Source organism: Ambystoma mexicanum, chromosome 6q (genome assembly GCF_040938575.1).
Source record: "Ambystoma mexicanum isolate Mex_15411 chromosome 6q, UKY_AmexF1_1, whole genome shotgun sequence".
Lineage (NCBI taxonomy): Eukaryota > Metazoa > Chordata > Amphibia > Caudata > Ambystomatidae > Ambystoma > Ambystoma mexicanum.
The window spans coordinates 879795044-879813695 of NC_090937.1; the positions used below are offsets into that span (position 1 = coordinate 879795044).

Sequence of the window (18652 nt, forward strand, 5' to 3'; positions counted from 1 at the left end):
TTTATCTTAAATAACCATGGTATTGTTTTAGGCTATTATATTAGACTCAAACATAAACCTGCTTGACCAAATATATTCTATTTCGGCTCCGGCTGGGTTTATTCGCCATTTTTTTTTTTTATTTTTTTTATTTTGTTTTTGATGCTAACGCATCTTTACAAAATTAGTTTACAACACTTACAACCAATTACATTTCACATTAATACATATTGTTTAAGAACTAGCATTTATATAAAACAGGCATTTATATTCCCTTACTGTTGCTTAATTACAAACATATTCTTTACTTACACAAATGCCACAAAACCCGTCGCATCATAAAAACACATCCGACATAAAAACATAAAACGCAGAAGCACAGGGACTCAACAACGTCCTCAAAAAGTCCCAACCACACAATTACCATCAACACAGAGAAAAAAGGGCGGACTCAATTATTTTCACTAATCGCACCGTTGCCAAAATTATGGAATTACTAGAGCCCCACATACACCGGGTCCAAATTAATTCTCTTCCCATATGGGTAAAAGTAGTACTAAATGCTGAAATGTTATTAACTCTCGCCATTTCAAAAATTGTACAGAACAAAAAAAGGTGTTTCAGAGTCTCTGTGCATTCAGGTTTTTTACAAAATCTGCAACTAATATCAACCTCTTCTCTATCTCTAGTGCCCCAATACTTGGTTCTTACTTTCGTGTGCAGTAAGTCGAGTCGAAAGCGCATGTAATCTGAACGAGTTTCCGCACTCGGAATAAGCACAAGATATTGCTGCCGAGGCACCTGAGCGTGCCTAAAACGTGCATATTCAGAGAAAGAAGAGTAACTCGATATTTGAGTGCAAGTCTCTGCCCAGTCATTCAAAAAAACACGCTTATGTGCAATGTGAAAACTGCTTTGAAGATCTTCAGCAGAGATATTAATACTTTCAAGGACGGACAATGTACGCCGCTTAAAGTCAGCAATAGATCGCGGCTGCGATGCTCTTAGCATATGACAAAAGTCCTCGTACAGTGAGTTTTCCTCTGGGAAACTCATTTTCAAATAAGTTTTCAGAAGACGCCATTTATATCGTGCTGCCAGTGAGTTTAGACCTAGCTCATGACGAAGTATTGCATTCGGAAGAGAAGAAGGAAGACATAGTGTTGTTTTCCATAGCTTGGCTTGCAGTCTATTCAAAAACCTCGCTAAATCATTTAAATTCATATCTAAACCATAAAGAATGATAGATTCAACTTTTTTTGAATAAAATTCAAATAGTGGACTCAAAGAAAATTTACAAAGTTTACGACAGATAATTCGCATTTGATTCTGTAAAGGTATCACTTTTTCTGCAATCGCACGTTGCCAAAAGAGTGCAGATGAATTATTTGACAGATTATATCCCAAATAGATTATCTGGCCTGCAATTTGAATAATAGAGGACTCTAAGTGCCACTGAAACTTCCGAATCTTTTTTTTCGAAGAAAGTATCAGGATATTTGATTTTGAGGGGTTTATAGTGAGATTATTTTTCCTACAATACAGCACAAATGTCTCTAATTTATTTTGCAGCCCAGATTGCGTGCTGTCAAATAGTAATATATCATCGGCATAAGCCAACCACGAGAGATGAATCTTTCCGAACTTTACAGAATAAGATTTAGAGGAATCCCAAATACCTTCAATGTCATGGAGGTATAAGTTAAAGAGCACTGCTGCAAGATTACAACCCTGTTTAACGCCAATTGCCGTTGGAATAGAATCTGTTAGAGTACCTTTACTTGAAATGCGCACTCTAATGGAAGTGTGTTGGTGCAAAAGAGCAATAAGCGCTACCAAACTTTGTGGAAAATTGAGATTTATCATTTTTTTCCACAACCTATTACGAATTACAGAATCAAATGCTGATGATAAGTCGAGTGATGCAATGAAAATCGGACCATGTGCAGAATTATGAGCCTCCGCAAGTAAATGAGCAAGGACAGAAGCATTCAGCTGAGTCCCCATATTTTTTCTAAAACCCGTCTGTACTTTATTTAGAACTTTATCTGTTTTGATATGTTTCTCAACTTCATTAAGTAGAAGAAGGGCAAAAAGCTTGGCAGCGACATCAATAAGGGCAATTGGCCTAAAGGAATTGGGATCGGTGCAGGGTCCTTTTTTGTGTATGGGAATAATTATCGACTTAACCCAGGAATTTGGAAGAGCTTTGGATGAAAAAATAGATCTAAATATCCTCAAAAAGACATTGGCCCAAAAAATAGGGTCATCTTTTATGACACATGGCGGTAAGCCATCAGGGCCAGCACACTTCGACGGTTTCAGCTTCTCAATTGCTCCTATGACATCATTGAGCACCCACGGACAGTGCTCAGGTATATATTTCAATAGATATGACATATCTTCGTCACAGAAGCTCGTCGGGAGACTGTATTTCTGTTCAAAGAATGAAAACCATGTATTACCATCAATTGCAGGTTCCATATGGGCTATGTTTGAGTTGTCTGGTGTTCTAAGCATTTTCCAAATATCACGAATATTGTGATTACATAAAAGCTGAACCATGTTTTGATTGTTAGATAGATGAAAAGCACACCGAGTAGCCTTTATCTTACGTTTATATAACCTGAGCACCTTCTTTTTTGCGCACAAAGCCAAACTCCTTTGCTGAGTCTCAAATTCTTTTTTTAGAGCACGTAATGCAATGTTCTTTTCAGATTTCAATTTCGACAGTTTGTTTGACAATATATTAAAAGGATGTAACTTCTGGGTATGGTTCACAGCTTCATCAGCAAGATGCTTAAGATGAAACTGAATCATCTGCATATTCCATTCGAGGATTGTGCCAAGCGACGTGTCACAAACACACATGTCGGGCCACCAGTCACGATTGACTAAAAAAGTCAAACGACGACAAATGGACTTGTTCCAACGAATAGAAATCAGCGATCTATCGCCCTGGACCAAAGCTAACAAATGGGCCCTATCAAATAACTCAGTTGTCCCTGACAACGTGCATTCTAAGATGGCATGGTCTCCATAGGGCAGAATAGATGGATTTACCAGAGAGAGTAAACCCGAAAGCTTCTTGGAGCTCACTATGTAGTCAATGGTCGAAGAGGCATTGCCCCTATGCCAAGTGCAAGATGATTTAGATCGAATAAAATTGATAATACACAATTGCCAACTAGACAAAAAGTTACTCCAACTTAAGCCATTCTGATACGATGTTTTAAAATGTTGCGAAGATTCCAAAGGAATGGAGCTCTTAGACGATGCATCTAAATAGGAATTAAAGTCACCACCGATCAATAACTCTATCATTGGTTGTATCTGGAAAAATTCTAAAAGCGAATCATTCAACATATTGATAGCATTCTTGTGTTTTACTCTGTGCGCCAAACCCGGTTTGGTCCCTTTGTTCGCCGTCTTTTGGCGGGCTTCTGCACAGAAGCCCTCCTTAAGGCGCCTGAAAGTCTGAGTAGGCAGGATGTGAGGGAGGGGTCTTAGGACCCCTGCCATGGGGTCCTTTGGTAACCCAAGTCGCACTCCTGTTTGATTGGCTGGGTGACTGTCCTTGCCAGGACAGCCACCCTGCTGTGTGATTGACAGCCAGGCTGTATGAATGGGGGAAAACTGCATAAAACGCAGGTCTCTGGGACTGGAAAGGCAGAGTCACCACTGGAACGAAAGAACCAACGAGGAGCTGACAGAAGAGGACCCCTACAACGACTGAACCGCCCGGTGAAGCCCTGCTGCAGGTCCGAATCTTCAGAATCCGACGACAGAAGATCCTCCAGGAATCTTCTTCCCTTGATGTTAGGCAGAAACCTGTGCAGTTCCCTTAGGGACCACTGCAAAAGGCTTAAGACTACAGGTGTTGGCAGTAAACCCAATTGGTAGCAGTCTGTACCACCCAGATTTACCTGGTAGCTGTGGCTGAGCAGCCAGACTTCTCTCAAGAAGAGTTAGACAGTATATAGAGTATACAGGATAGGTACTAAAATACAGTAGCACAAGCAAACACTGACCAGAGCTTGGGTATAAAAGTATATCATTATTTATTTAAAAACACACTTTGTAAAACACACGAACACTAATATGGCAAGCAAGTTCAAACACAGTCACTATTAATATATATACATCCCTGATTATTTATTGAACAAGTCTTAGTTAAAACACCACTTATTTACAGACAGAGGTGAGCGCTTAACCTAAAATGGCACTCCAGTAAGTTAGTTAAAAAAGGAGGGAAAAAGGCAGAATTAGGAAAATACACAATACCAACACTTTAAGAGAACCAGAGCAAGTCAGAAAAGGCAGAGTCTACTGAGGAGCAAGAAATTCATAGGCCAGGCCCACTCTTGGAAAGAGCAAGGCGGAATGTGTCCAAGATCACACAGTTGAATAGTACTTTAAAGAGTCTTTGCAGATAGTTCAAAAATGGTTGGATCAAGTCAGGAAAAGTTAGTTAGCAGGTCCCAGGTCACCCCAGGATAGAAAGTCAAGGATTTACGGGACACCTTGAACAGTCTGTTGCAAGGGGGACCAGGCGGGACACAGTACCTGAAATGGTGAGAAAGCTCCAGCGGGGGCAGTTGTTCCTGGCAGCGGGTGGAAGTCGGTGCTTCGTCCAGGGGAAGAGAAGATCTCGACGTGGAGGAAAGCTGGAGGTCGTTGCACTGCCAGGGAAGAAACCAGCCGCGGAGTTTCCTGGTTAAAAGGTACTACCCTTTTTTTCACGGTAGTGGTGAAGCGTGGCTATCCGGCCGCCGGGGTGCTTAGCACGGGCGATTCGACCACGAGACGATCCAGGAAGGCGAAAAAGAGGGCAAACTGATTATCCCCACCAGTTCAGAGGAAGAAGACTCTCCGGGATGAAGATCTTCTCTGTCGTTGGGAAGTGGTGAGATGGTTCAGCAGGGCTCCACCGGTGGTATCGTCGTTGCAGGTCGGCTCAGCTTCTCCCTCTTTGGATTCTTTGGTCCTGTGGCGACTTCTGAAGTTCCAGTCCCCAAAGCCCTGCTTTTATGCAGAAAACCCCCATTCATCAGTCCTAGCTGTCACTCAAACATGCAAAGTGGTGAGCCGGGCGGCTTACCACTGGGCCAATCACACAAGAGTGCGACTTGAGTTGCCGAGGCAGCTCAGTCCAGGGTGCCTAAACCCCCCTCCTACACATCCTGTAGACCCAGACAGAGTGGCACAAAGGGCTCGACTTGGGTTGGAGTTACAGAGGCAAACACAAACGCCATTTTAAAACCGAGTCCTGGCAAAATGGCCCAACCGGGGAATAAATATTAACTAAATAACCCGGCGGTATCTTTAACAATGCACCAAAAAAGTGGTGCGTTTAAAATGAATGGGAAAATCCCATAGGAAATAGTCCGGTGGAATATTTCGCGTGGTAACAACTGCCACCAGCCAGAAACTCGACGAGGGGGGACTGCACAGTGCCCCCCTCGAAAAACAGACCCAGGGGCAATCTAATTACCCCTACCAGTACTTCCACAATATGATGGTTTGTACTGGTTCTGTTCACAATTTAAGACTAGTAAAGTAAATGGTGACTTTACATGCCCTGGGAAGACAGTAGTCAGTCCCAGGGTATGGAGTCTATGTTTGGGGGTCACTATCACACCCCTGTGTTACTGCACTGAGGGTGCTGTGTAACACACTTACCAAAACCACATGAATCCTATGGAGTAAAAGACCCCATAGCCCATAAAACACATTACAAAGTCAAAGGATATCTCAAATCATGTCTAAGAGTGGGAGAAAAAGAGTCTCACTCTTAGCAGGAGAAAAAAATAAACCCCAAAAATCCAGCAAAGCTGCTGGGGGACTCCCTAGGTTTGGGAATTAGCCTTAACAGAGAATTCTCCCTAACACTTGTACTGGTGGGACCAACCAGTTCGCCCAAACTTCAAGCCAGGACCCCTCCTCTGGTCGAATTCACTGTACAGAGCTACAGTGGGCCGGATAGCCAGGAAGGTCGGACCCTGCTTGGGTTTTAAGGAGCACACCTTTTATGTGTTGCTTTGCTCTGCTGATGGTTTCTTCCCTGGGTAGTGCAGGACCCTCCAGTCTTCCTACTTCTTGTCAGTCCGACAGTCGCTTCAGTAACTGTGAGCCTGCAGGAACTACCAGGAACGTCCACCTCAGCTACAGCTTCTTCTCTGTTTTAAGGTACTGTGCAAATCCGGTTGCTCGTTTCGTTCAACCGCGGTGAAAGTGTTTGAAATCTTTCTCCAATCCAAGGGCTTGTCCTGCTCTTCTTTTTGAACTAACTTTTCTGCCAACCAACCTCGTCCGCAACCCGTGGCACGAACTTTACCGCGAACTACCATGAACCGTGTGATCTTGAGCAAAAGACTTTTGACCTAGTGACTTTGGCCCCAAGCCTTTTTTACCTGATTCTATCATTGTAGTTCCTCTTGCTCAACTGCCCTGAGTACTTACCTGTTGGTGTGGTTCAATTTTTATTAACTTTGTCTTTCCTTCCATTTTAAAATTGCTGGAGTGCCATTTTGCTCCCACTTCATTTTGTGAGCTTAACTTGTCCGGACCTTTTGGGAGTGGTGTGGTTATTAAGAGTGTGATTTTTAAACTGCTTTAATAATAGTGAAATGTTATACTACTGAAGAGTAAAAATAAACTTCTATTCTTTCACTTGAAAACCTTGATTCAGTGTTTGTTTGAATCCATAGTAATTGCTGTCCTTTGTGTAACTATTTGATACTGCTCACTTACTCTTGAGATAAGTCTGGCTGCTCAGCCATCGCTACCACTTTAACTGTGAATTTGTACGGTGAATTTGTACTGTCACTTGTAGTCTTAATTGTGTGTGGTGTTCCCAAAGGGTACTGCATATAATTCTGCCTAACAGCTTCTCCTAACCATTGTTGTGTTGTTCCTTTAGGTTCCCTCAGGGCTGTTCATACCCAGCATGGCAATCGGAGCAATCGCAGGAAGGATTGTGGGCATTGCGGTGGAGCAGCTGGCTTACTATCACCATGACTGGTTTATCTTTAAGGAGTGGTGTGAAGTGGGGGCGGATTGTATCACACCTGGTCTCTATGCCATGGTTGGGGCTGCAGCTTGTTTAGGTAATTGCATTAGCTATTTACATGATGATCATAATGTTAATCGAAATAATTAAGTTTTTCTTGTGAGACCACTCTTAACGGCCCCTCTCTGTGTTGAAATTACGAAACACCTGTAATTGAGAAGCACTTGTCACATCTTTCCTTAATGTAACACTTAATTGAACAATCTATTCTATTTTTCTGTCTAGCACAAATGGAAGCCTCCACATCCATGTTGTCCATTGATACATTATCAAACAATTGTTGATACAAAATTAGAGAACAAAATACAATGACTGTCTTTAGTAGGTGGTGCAAACTCCACACTGATTTGGAGGGTAAAAGAGCATGCACTTGGTATAGAAATTCCTTCCTGAAAGGAGCTCATTTTAGTGAGGGCGGACTGGGCAGCAGCTACGAGATGTGTGATTTTCACAGATTACTTGCACAAAGCTGGAGGGTGGAGCATGAAGTCTGCTTCACTGACCCCCTGCTGCTCTGTGCAATTGATACGCAAGCATCTCCGCGTGCTTTGGATTTATTTTCTTTAGGGAGTAGATGCTCAATTCCCCATGGAATTTTACTTTCTTTTTGCACCTACAAAAAACAAGCCGATTTTGTAGGGAATCATTTAAATGTTGTTTGTAATGCATGGGCTTTGCAGGCGGTATTTACAATTTTCACAAATAGGTATTGCATGGGAAACCTGGATACGACTGATTTTCCTTGCTAAATTAAGACAGTGGCAACAACCATTATATACTGAAATGACTTCTACACATAAGCTGTCCTCTGTGCAATATATAGGTTAGTCCAAATTGACTTCCAATTGAAAGAAAATCCGCATACAGGGATGCCACTGAGTGGCCTTTAGAGTTCTCACTGCTGTCAAGCATGTAGATTAGTTTTTTTGTGGTATTTCTATTGGGTATGCACCTGTCCCCTACCCACCAACCTTCCTTCCCTCTGCTTGTCTGTGTGTGCTAGGTTATTTGTATTCCTTAGCCATCTACTGACTTCGCTGCCCCTCAGTGCCTTAACATAGATCAGTCTGCATGTGTTGGAATTTAGTAAATTCTTGTTAGGTTTAAGGATTAAATTAGTGAACACTCGTCTGTGATGGCAATGACCTTCATGAGTTTTATTTTAAAGGTTACTGGGTGAGTAATGTGTTTAATTTCTGGGAGATGTGGCTGCCACACCATCCCTCATCCTTTGTAGCATGCTTAGGGTCTTGTTTGTGAAGTGTTTGTTCAGCAGGTGTCTTTAATTGGGGTGTAATCTTGGTAGTTCATCCTCTTGCCTATAACTTTAATATTGTTTCCTCACCTTATTGTGCATGGGGGTGTATATTGGCTGATATCTTAAAATAGCGTTTTAGTTTGAGTGCATGCTAATTATCCACACATCCTTTTGCTTTATAACAGTTATCTGCATTTTTCTTCTTTACAAGCCAGGGCAACAAATAGCCCCTGCCTTGCCCCCAAATGTGTTAGAGTATTCTCTATATTTGCATGTTCTAAGCTCGTCGATAGGTCATTATGCTTTGTTCTGAATGTTATCCGTTCCTACATTCATTGCATTTCTATTGAATTGCACCAATATCGGACTCCTACACTTGATCTAGAGCACCTTTCATGGGGCCTCATTACGACCCTGGTGGTAAGCGGAAAACGATGCCGGTAAAGGATTACCGGCATCGCTTACCGCTAGGTCCGAGTAAGTGCAATTAGCGGCACCGTAGTTAACGGTGCCGCTAACAGCACCAAGGCCGCAGGCACGCGACCCCCCATGCCGGAAATAGCGGCATGGCGCAAATTGGGGAACATCACGAGTCAAGCTGACATGCTCTTAACGCCCTTGCGAAAGCCGTAAAGTACCTTACCACCATGGTGCAAATACCGCCATCGCGGACCAACCGTAAATGGCCATGTGCAGTGTTCCCAGCTGCCACAGGTGCACACAATCAGCACAGGTGGAGGCAATACAGACTCACCAAGTACAAAAAGAGCACACCCCACCCCTTCCCACACCCAGTCACACTCCACAATGATTCTAATAGGACTAGCAATGTTGGGGCTGGAGGACCTGATTGCAATGCAAGTGCTACAACAACAACAACAGGCAGCACAGAGGAGACGCAGGAGGAGAAGGAGGGCAAGGCAGGGCCAGCAAGCCCCACCAGCACAGCCAATGCCACCACGCAGGCAGCCCCCGATCCCACGCATCAGAGCCAGTCCATTCAACCTCACCGCTGAGCAGATCCACACATTGTACCGTTTGGACCGGGACACCATCACCACCATCGTGGACATGATACACAACGACATTGTCAGCATGATTGAAACACCCACCGCCATCCCCCCCTACTGAAGGTAGTGTCCGTGCTCCACTTCCTGGCCACAGGCACCTACCAGCACACAGTGGGGCACTTGCATGGCATTTCACAACCATTATTCTCACGTACGCTGATCCAAGTGCTCGATGCCCTCCTCAAGCACACAGACGACCACATTTCCTTACCACGGTCTGCCCAGGAGATCGCAAACACCAAAGTGGGTTTCCATGCACTAGCCGGCATACCTGTTTGCATTGGTGCCATCGATTGTGGAATTGGTGGTCCCACATGCCATTGAGGTAGCGTACCGCAACCGTAACCTATTCCACTCAATCAACATGCAAATGGTATGTGACTCCAACAGGATCATCACACATTGTTGTGCCCGATTCCCCGGATCAACCCATGATTCAATGGTCCTGCGTAACTCCACAATACCACGCTACATGGAGCGACATGCAGGGCCAAGATCCTGGCTACTCTGTGAGTCTCATGTCATGGCCATGGAAATGTGAAGTGGGTAGTTGATTGACGTATCAATGCATACTTTACCTGGCTGAAAGGGGGAGGGGGAGAGATGCATACTTTACCTGGCTGAAAGGGGGGGGGGGAGATGCATACTTTACCTGGCTGAAAGGGGGGCGGGGGGGAGAGATGCATACTTTACCTGGCTGAAAGGGGGGGGAGTGATGCATACCTTACCTGGCTGCGAATACCAGAGGCAATGGAGCCAGCTCATACCCTAAAGCAGCCCAAACGTCAACTGACACCTGAACACATAATGCCCGATGTAAGCAGCCCTACCATGTGAATGAAGGTGTGTCCCATCCATGACACAACCATCTGCAAGTGCACTGTACCGAATCGGGCCACATCGACCTCAACGAAATGCACCTACATGCAATGACTTCAGCCAATACACGGCACCAAACACCATCAACTGAAAGGCCAGTCCCCCATAACTGCGCACAAAGGAGGCACATGACGGACAAAAACATCAATACACCACTACACAAAAAATTGCCTAGCAACATTAGTAGTGCTCATTGGGGTCATCATGAGGCTGACAGCAATGTTGCCATGATGAGAGCATTCATATCACTGGACACCTGCCAGGTCAACAAAACAAACGCCATGGACTAACACAGTGGATGGGCACTCACAAGGCACTGGACCCCCCTGCATACACTGTGCATGTAAATGTGGTACAAAGTAAGAGATGAATGCATGCCATGGTGGCACGTCATGATTTGAGATTTGATGTCATGACTGACACATACATTGTTTCCCACATTCAGGTGATGCAGGCTATCCCCTGAAGAGGTGGCTCCTTATCCCAGTCCGGAACCCACAGACCCAGCACGAGGAGGACTTCAATCGTGCACATACACGAACCCATGTGGTGATTGAGCAGACATTTGGCCTATTGAAGGCACGGTTTCGCTGCCTCAGCAGGTCTGGTCGGGCACTCCTGTACCGCCATGAGAAGGTGGCAAAAATCGTCATGGCCTGTGTCATGCTACACAATATGTGCATCAGACGGAATGTGCCCCTGCCCCCTGACGCTGAACTGCATCCACGTGACGATGAGGAGGATGAGGAGGGTGGGGATGGGGCAGCACCTCAGGGAGGCAGCGATGCACAGGAGGGACGTGACATGCGTCAGACTCTGATCAACCAATGTTTTTAGCACACACGGATGGGGGGTGCCACATGGAGATGGCAATTGGGGCACGGTGTGTGTCTGGGATATGCACACTGTGGACTGTTTACCAATAAAGCACACATACGCAATGAGCAATGTCCACACATGTGATTTGTGCTCAAGCAAAAATTGTATTGTAAATGTGTATTCAATTAACACACCCACTCCCCCCTCAACTCCCCAACACACCCACTCCCCCCTCCCCCCTCAACTCCCCAACACACCCCCTCCCCCCTCAACTCCCCAGCACACCCACTCCCCCCTCAACCCCCCACAAAAGTGCGTGGATGCCTGTGGTGAAGTGCCTAATGTGGGATTGTTCCACTGCTTGGGGCAGAACTGGCAGCGGAGGAGGTACTCGGCTGCTCACTAGGACGCATGTCTCTCATTGTCTGTACAAGCTCCGAGAGCACGTGCCGCACTGCGGCAAGTTCGACACAGATATCCTTGGTGGAGGATTGTATGGCTGCCTTCACAGTCTCGGCACATTTTAGCATTTCCGCACTTGCACCTCCACATTCGGCCACATGCTGAGTCAGGAGTGAAGACAGTTGGTGTTGGGGTGTTAAGATTTGGTCCAGCGACTCTTGGTTTTTTTGGGCATTGGATAATGCCAGTGGCGTGTTCATTGGGGTGCTGCCCTCCTCCACACCTTCCACTGGGCATGGAGTGGCTGGCCAGGAGTCATCAGGGGATTGCCCCTGTGTGCCATCATCAAGCAGGCTACATGGGGACAGGTAGGGGGAATGAGGGTGGACAGTGGGGGGACATTCTACGACATCATCATCATTCCCCACATCACTATCCGAGCAAGCTGCAATGGCAGCAGTCTCCCCAATCGTGCTGCTTCCTGCAGACACAGTCCCTTCAGTGGCCACCAGTTGTTGGATGTCTGTTGCTGGTGGTACCGTGCTGCTTGCCTTGGTGCTTATAGGTGCCCTGGCCTGTGTTGTTGCTGTCGATTTTGGCTGTTGTGGGGGATTGTTTGGTCCAGCAGAGGTGGAGGGTTGGTGTGGTGTCACTTCGGGCCTGGCCTTCTTGGCAGGTGTGGTGCCAGTGTCTTCCTCGCCAAGGTCCGAATGGGAGCCTGTGGTGGAGCAAAGGAGGGAAAGTGTTATTGATGGGTCTGCGGACACTGAGCAGGCATTGTGATGACTGCCATCATTTTGATAACTAGATGGTGTACATTGGAGGCAGTGACATGCAGGTTGTCTCCCTTTTGGGTGGGAGAAGCATGCAGAAATGTGGGTGCCTACAGTGAGAGTGTGCATACTGCATGTGTACAGGGTGTAGGTCAATAATGCCTGTAGGGAGTCTTCTGCTGATGTGTTAACCCTATTAGGCAACATTGTGCTTCCCATGAAACTGGACTTCAGAGAGTGTTGCATGGCTTGATTTGAGGCACCTACCTGCGTCACCTGATGTGGGGGCTCCTTTCTCCATTTCTCCGACCCTCTCGATGCCAATGGTTGTGGCACATATCTCCTCCCACGGCTGCAATTTCATCGGTGAGTCTGCTCCTCCACCAGTTACCATGCCCAGGTTTCTGTTGGCACACAGTATACTCCTTACACGGAGCCGGAAGTCGTCCCACCTTTTCCGGCACGGTCTTGTGGTGCGGGGTGTTGTTCCAACTGCACTGACCCGCTGTGCGACTAGGTCTCATATGGCCTTCTTCCGTGCTATTGCCGGTCTGGTCATTTCTGTAGAGAATACAACGTCCGCGTTTTCCTATAGGGTTTCCGCCAACATGGTGAGCTCTTCCCTAGTGAAGCGCGCCTGCCGCAGCCGATCGCAACTTTTTTTAACAACTTTCGGCATTCTGACGATCGGTGGATGTGGGTGAAGGTTTGTGGCGGGTCTCGGGGTCAGATGTGCAATGGTTGTGGAGGATGGAAATGGATTGTGTTTTTAAAGATGGCCGCCGTGCTCTTTCCCGTTCCGGTGCGATGGCGCAACTTCCAGATCCGCTTCTTTACGGCTCTGCTATTTGCAGTCACCGCTATTTGTGGTGATCGCTAATATCGGTGGGTAGGGTGGCGGTAGTGCACCTTGCACGGCATACGATGCCGGTAGGTGCCGTTTTTGGGACGTTACCGGCATGGCGCAATGCTCGTGCCCGAGAGGTCGTAATGTACCGCTTTTTCTGGCCAGCACGGACACGTTAGTTGCGCCATGCCGGTAATGTCCATTAATTACCGCCTGGGTCGTAATGAGGCCATGGTGTCTACATCGGCCATCCTATATATCGTGGAAATGTATTTTCTCACTTCTCTCAGTATTTCTGGACTTCAAACTAAGCAATAATTGAAATGATCTGACCGTGTCCTTTCTAAATACATGGAGTCCCATCACAGAAATGGTGGTATGAATAATATTGTCAGTAATGCATAATTACTACAGGTAGTAACATAGCCAGGTCCCAAAGAAGAATATGCTTCCGAGCAGTAAAATTCACTTTGCTTGGTTAGCAGCCAGCAGAATCTACATTTTCAATAACTATCCCCAACACAAAACAAAATATGGACCAAAAATGCTAGAATTTCCACAGAAAATAAGATCATCTTGACAGTGGGTTTTAAAAGGATAACCCCCTGCCCCAAGCTACTGCCACAATGTGAAACATTTGTGAGTGCTCACTCTGATTATTATGTAAAAATTAATTTCTTCTGTAGGCTCTCCAAAGCAGACCCTAAAATATATATCTCTAATGGCCAATGGTATTTTTCATTGCACGATGTAAGTTTGAGCTTATGCGATTACACTGGCAATTGTTCAGCTACTGTAAAAGCACCACCATCTCTTCTGTTGGCTGTATTTGTACCAGTGGTGTTTATTTCCCCTCCTGGTTGGATTTCTTTCTAGGGGAAATTCCATGCCGCCAGTAGTATTGCACAGACCCAGTGAATGTCAGCGTGTTGATAGTTTACCACATTTCTTTCATAGTAATGATCATGCTGTTCCTGAAAGTATGTATTGTCTTTGTGTCCATGAAGAGCACATCAAATATTGGATATATGCTAAACAGCACATAGAATGAGCATTCTGTGCCAAACATATATTGCCTTTTCCTTACTATCACCAGAGGTCTTGCATTAACTTCTAGCCTTTTTAGAAGCATGTGCTACCGCTTGTGCAAGGAGAGCCAATCTGTCAGTCTGTAGGTGAAAGATGCCATTGACAACCTGTTTCCCCGCCATCCACATATCAGGCAGTGTGACTGGCCCGCAGGTCACATCCAGGCCCCAGGTTGAAAAGTGAGAAGTTATTTCATTCCTGCTGTAGTCATTTCTGAAAATGACAAACTATTTAAATCCAGTAAAATGGCTAAACATCAGATCCTGTCAGCATCATGAAAGATAAAGCACAGCCTCTTCTTCCCAGCACTGCAGCATTACGTTGCCTTCTCATTGTCTCAATCAACCACCTTTGCAATAAAATGGCAGAGTTTAAGCAACAGCTGTGAGATTCCTAATTAGTCATGTGCCAATGTCAATTTATCAGAGTTGATCTCACAAGATGACATCAGTAGTTACTGCATGTGCAATGTGAGCAAAACACATCGATACTTTATGCTTTTAGAACTCCTACAAGACTTTTTAGAGGCAAAATGGCTGTTGACCACTCTGTGTGGCAGCAACCGGAAAATGGCAGTGAGAAAATATGCTTATGTGCCATTTTGTGATTATCTAAATTTAAAATCATATTAAAATACATGATTCACAAAGCATAATTAAATGATAAAGCAAATATTTGTATATTTGATAATGTATTGTGACGAATCTAGCAACATCATTGCTGATTCCCTCTAGGGAAGCTTCTCTTATGTGGCCAGGGAAAGGCAGAAGCTACCTGACTGACCCTGGGGTGGCTATCTGTGGGAGGACCACGTGAGAGGGCAAACTCCAGGGAGACAGAAAAATACTGGATCAGAATAATCCTTGAACTGTAATTCTTAGTGACACCATTGTGCCTTTTCAGCATTCCTGTATGGCTTATTGTAATGTAGATGGAGAATTCCCAGCTTTTTCTAGCCAACAACGTTATTTAGCACCAATTCCCCTTTTCTAGTACTGAGACGAGGACGAGGGATGGAGTAATGAGGAGGACCAGAAGCTGTAAGCCAACACTGCATTCTAGTCATTGGAAAATGCTAACCAATGCCGGTTAAATTTGACACAGCTGCACAGAACGGGAGAGAGACTCCAGCTGCATCCCACTTGTTCTGACGCTGGTTGTGACACCGGAGGCGAGCAGACTGCAGGACACAGCACAGAGACTGACAAACAGGCAGCTGGAGCCGCCAAAGGCAGAGGAAGGCAAAGCGGGATCTAAGCGGCTAACGGAACGCACTCCCAGTCAGCGGGCCGACAGCAAAGATGATGGTGAGACGTGAGGAATGCCAAAGCCACCAGTGAAGACCGGTAAGCCAAGGGAGAGCAAATGGGATACCAGGATGTATCGAGGCTTCTACCGAGTGCCGTCCAAAGCACAAGAGAGCCCAATGAAAGAAAGTGGAATAATTGAGACAGATACGAACATTGTTAAAGGCTTGGTGACCCAATACTTGAAAAGTATGATTTCCTGGATGCAAGGGAGAGTGCATGGAGAACGGAAACCCCTGGCAATATAGTGAACCCTGCCAACAGCAAGTCTGGGACCCGCACCCAAGTAATAAAGTTGCAATACCCTGGCGGGAGCGTAAACCAGGGGTAAGTAGAGAATTGAGAAAAGACTGGGGAAAAGCCCCCACCCTGAAGTTGTGCAACAGTGATAACCAATACAAAAAGGGAAGAACCAGACCTCTATTAAGGATAACACAGCTTCAATACCCTGGCAGGAGAGTACAGTAGAAGTCGGAAATGGATTGAGAAAGCTCAGGGGTCAAAAACCCTCCTTGAAATTGTGAAACAATGAAATGACAAACAGTGAAAAAAGGGAAGAACCATACCGCTTTAAGGATAACTGAGGTCCAGAGATCAAAAGACTGAATATTCAAAAGAACTGTGTGCATAAAGGAGACTCAAGGGAAGAATCTTCCTCCTTGAACAAACTTGGACCCCCTTTCCTGGTGGAACCTTTTCTTGTCTGCACTTTAAAACTTTGTTTGGAACTTTGAAAGACAGCTACAAGTATAAAGCTTACAGAAATGTGCACATTATATAGAGTTTAGGGTTTCGGACACAGGACAGAGGACACTTTTTGGTTTAACATCCTGACGCATACGTTGCTTAGTTTTGTTGAGGCAGGGAAACCCCTCTTGGGGTGAGGGATAGATAGGATTCCTCCAAACCCTGTTTTCTTTTGTGAAAAATAAGTCTGTATCTAACAGTTAACATGCCACTGTGTCTGAGTCTTACTCTTGATCCCTTACAGTATTCGGAAAAAAATATTCCTTAAAAAAAAATGCAAGCCAGCAATCAATCCCACAGATAATGAGTGTGCCAACAGCTTTTCCTCCCTAAAAACTGGAACATACTCACAAAAAAGTAGGCGTAAAAATACCCCCAACCTGCTTCCATCAACAAAGCTCCCCAGATAGATTCAGAATGGGACCAGCAGAGCAGTGTCGCTGGGTGGAGACCTAATATTACTGCCTGGTGAAAAGAGCAACTTTAAGGTAAAAATGCATCTTTTAATCCACATGCATTCTAAGTGCAAAGAAATAATGGATTACAGAAAGAAAACTGCTTTAGTGTTAGTTAAACGTCTGAAAAATAGCTCAATTCTGAATGGGATTTCATTTTGTACTCCCAACTTTAAAAAACGAGGGGTAAAATACTCCCAACTTTAAACACATTACATTCGACCGAACATAGTAAGATTATATTTGTATACAGTTTAAAATTCCTAACAGTTCTCATTTAAAATACTCTCTGCTATCCATCATCTCTGTGCAAGCTAAGCCCCAACTGCACACAGATGCGTGCCTGGCCCGAGGGAGAAAGAACTGAACAGGACAAAACAAAACCAGGATTGTGGTTCAGGTGGTGGACATAAACATTGTTCGAAGGAAAAGTAGAGTGGTTATGCTAGTGTAAATGCAATATGCATGCATGACTCTATCGTTCTGTAGAAAAAACGATCATAAAGCAATCTTATATCCTAGCAGGTGTGGCCTGGGTGGACAACACACTGCGATATTGAATGTAATTTTTTGATGATTACCAAAATTGGGCCTCACCTGGAGTCCTGACAGTTCGGCTGCATGAGACTGTGAATGACCTTACATGCTGTTGAAACAGTTTCCTCAGCTACAAACCCCCCAAAATATTAGAACCAGTTAATGTACGTGAGTGCCCAGGAACGCTTGCAGAGGCGCTATCAACATTTCGGCTCCTACCGCTTACATGATGGACTACTTCCCCCTGACTTCATAGAGATCATGACCAGGAGGATGCTAAACCAGCCCACATCTTTAAACCCTCATTATAGAAAAAGAAGCATCATTTTAAACTAGATTAGATTACAGCGAAAACCCAATCCAAAACCAAGGGATATAGAGGAAAGGGGGATAGCCAAACGGAGATGGCAATCAGTAATTCTTATAAGTAGGATCCTCATAAAAGAGCCCAGGGCTCACCCATTGGGATCACAGACTGGCCTGTAGACTGTTGAGCACAAGGAAAAAGAGCAAGTCGGGTGCTGAAAGAATGCCAGACAGAGGGAGAGAGTCAGATCCTGGGAGAACGTTTCAACTAGGGAGAGAAACAATGCCAGGTAGAGAGCCAGACTTTAAAAAAGGCTCAAGGAAGAGGTTAGAAGGAGACCCAAGAGCCTGCTGTATCTCACACTGGTGGAAATCAGACAGGGAGATTAAAATAGCTGCAAGAGCCTGATGAGGGCAATATCTCAGACACTGGTGAAACCCAAGCCCATTGAAGGAGCCAAGCACCTAAAGGATGCTGTATTCAAGCGCCTGACAGGTGCTAGACCGAGAGCAGGAAAGACATACCAGAGTTTGCAGAGGGCTGGATCTAGGACCCTGGCAGAAACGAGTGAGAAGAAAGGTAGGGGAGCCAAAAGCCGACTGAAGATTTTATTCTAGACTCTGAAAGAGGCCAGAAACAAGTAGAGACCAGAATAGACTTTGGCCCAAGTGGGCGACCCATCGCTGGTGGGTTATAAAAGCACAACCTAGAAAAAGTCCTAAGCAAGTTAGAAGAAATAATAGATGGTTGAACATCTGAGCCTATCCTGCACCCTAAGGCATGGTGGGAGAAGTACTTGCTGAAAGGTGACGTCCTAAAACAAACCAGGCACTTTAATCCAGAGACATTTTAATTGTTATGGAGACCTTGGGAAGGGGAGCATTCCCTTAGTTGTGTCCTAGAATCAAGCTTAGTCAAAACCACTTAGCACTTTTGTAGTAAAAGCATCCAATGTTTGAGTGAATCTCCTTAACCTTGGGGCTGCAACCTTTGCTCTCCAGATTTATGGACTATAATTCCTATCAGCCCTACCTAGCCTAGTCAATATTGAGGGATTATGGGAGCTGCAGTCCAAAACATCTGGAGAGCTAAAGGTTGCATACCTCCGCCC

The 18652-nt window shown here is 45.2% G+C and overlaps 1 protein-coding gene across 4 annotated transcripts in view; it reads left to right on the forward strand.

Moving 5' to 3' along the window:
* CLCN3 (chloride voltage-gated channel 3) overlaps positions 1 to 18652 on the forward strand; it is a 1376048-nt gene that overhangs the window by 1198279 nt on the left and 159117 nt on the right. For all 4 annotated transcript variants that reach the window (XM_069631401.1, XM_069631403.1, XM_069631402.1 and 1 more), the window contains one exon: positions 6902 to 7088. In XM_069631401.1, the coding sequence (XP_069487502.1) occupies positions 6902 to 7088 (187 nt within the window). The remainder of the gene's footprint in view (positions 1 to 6901; positions 7089 to 18652) is intronic.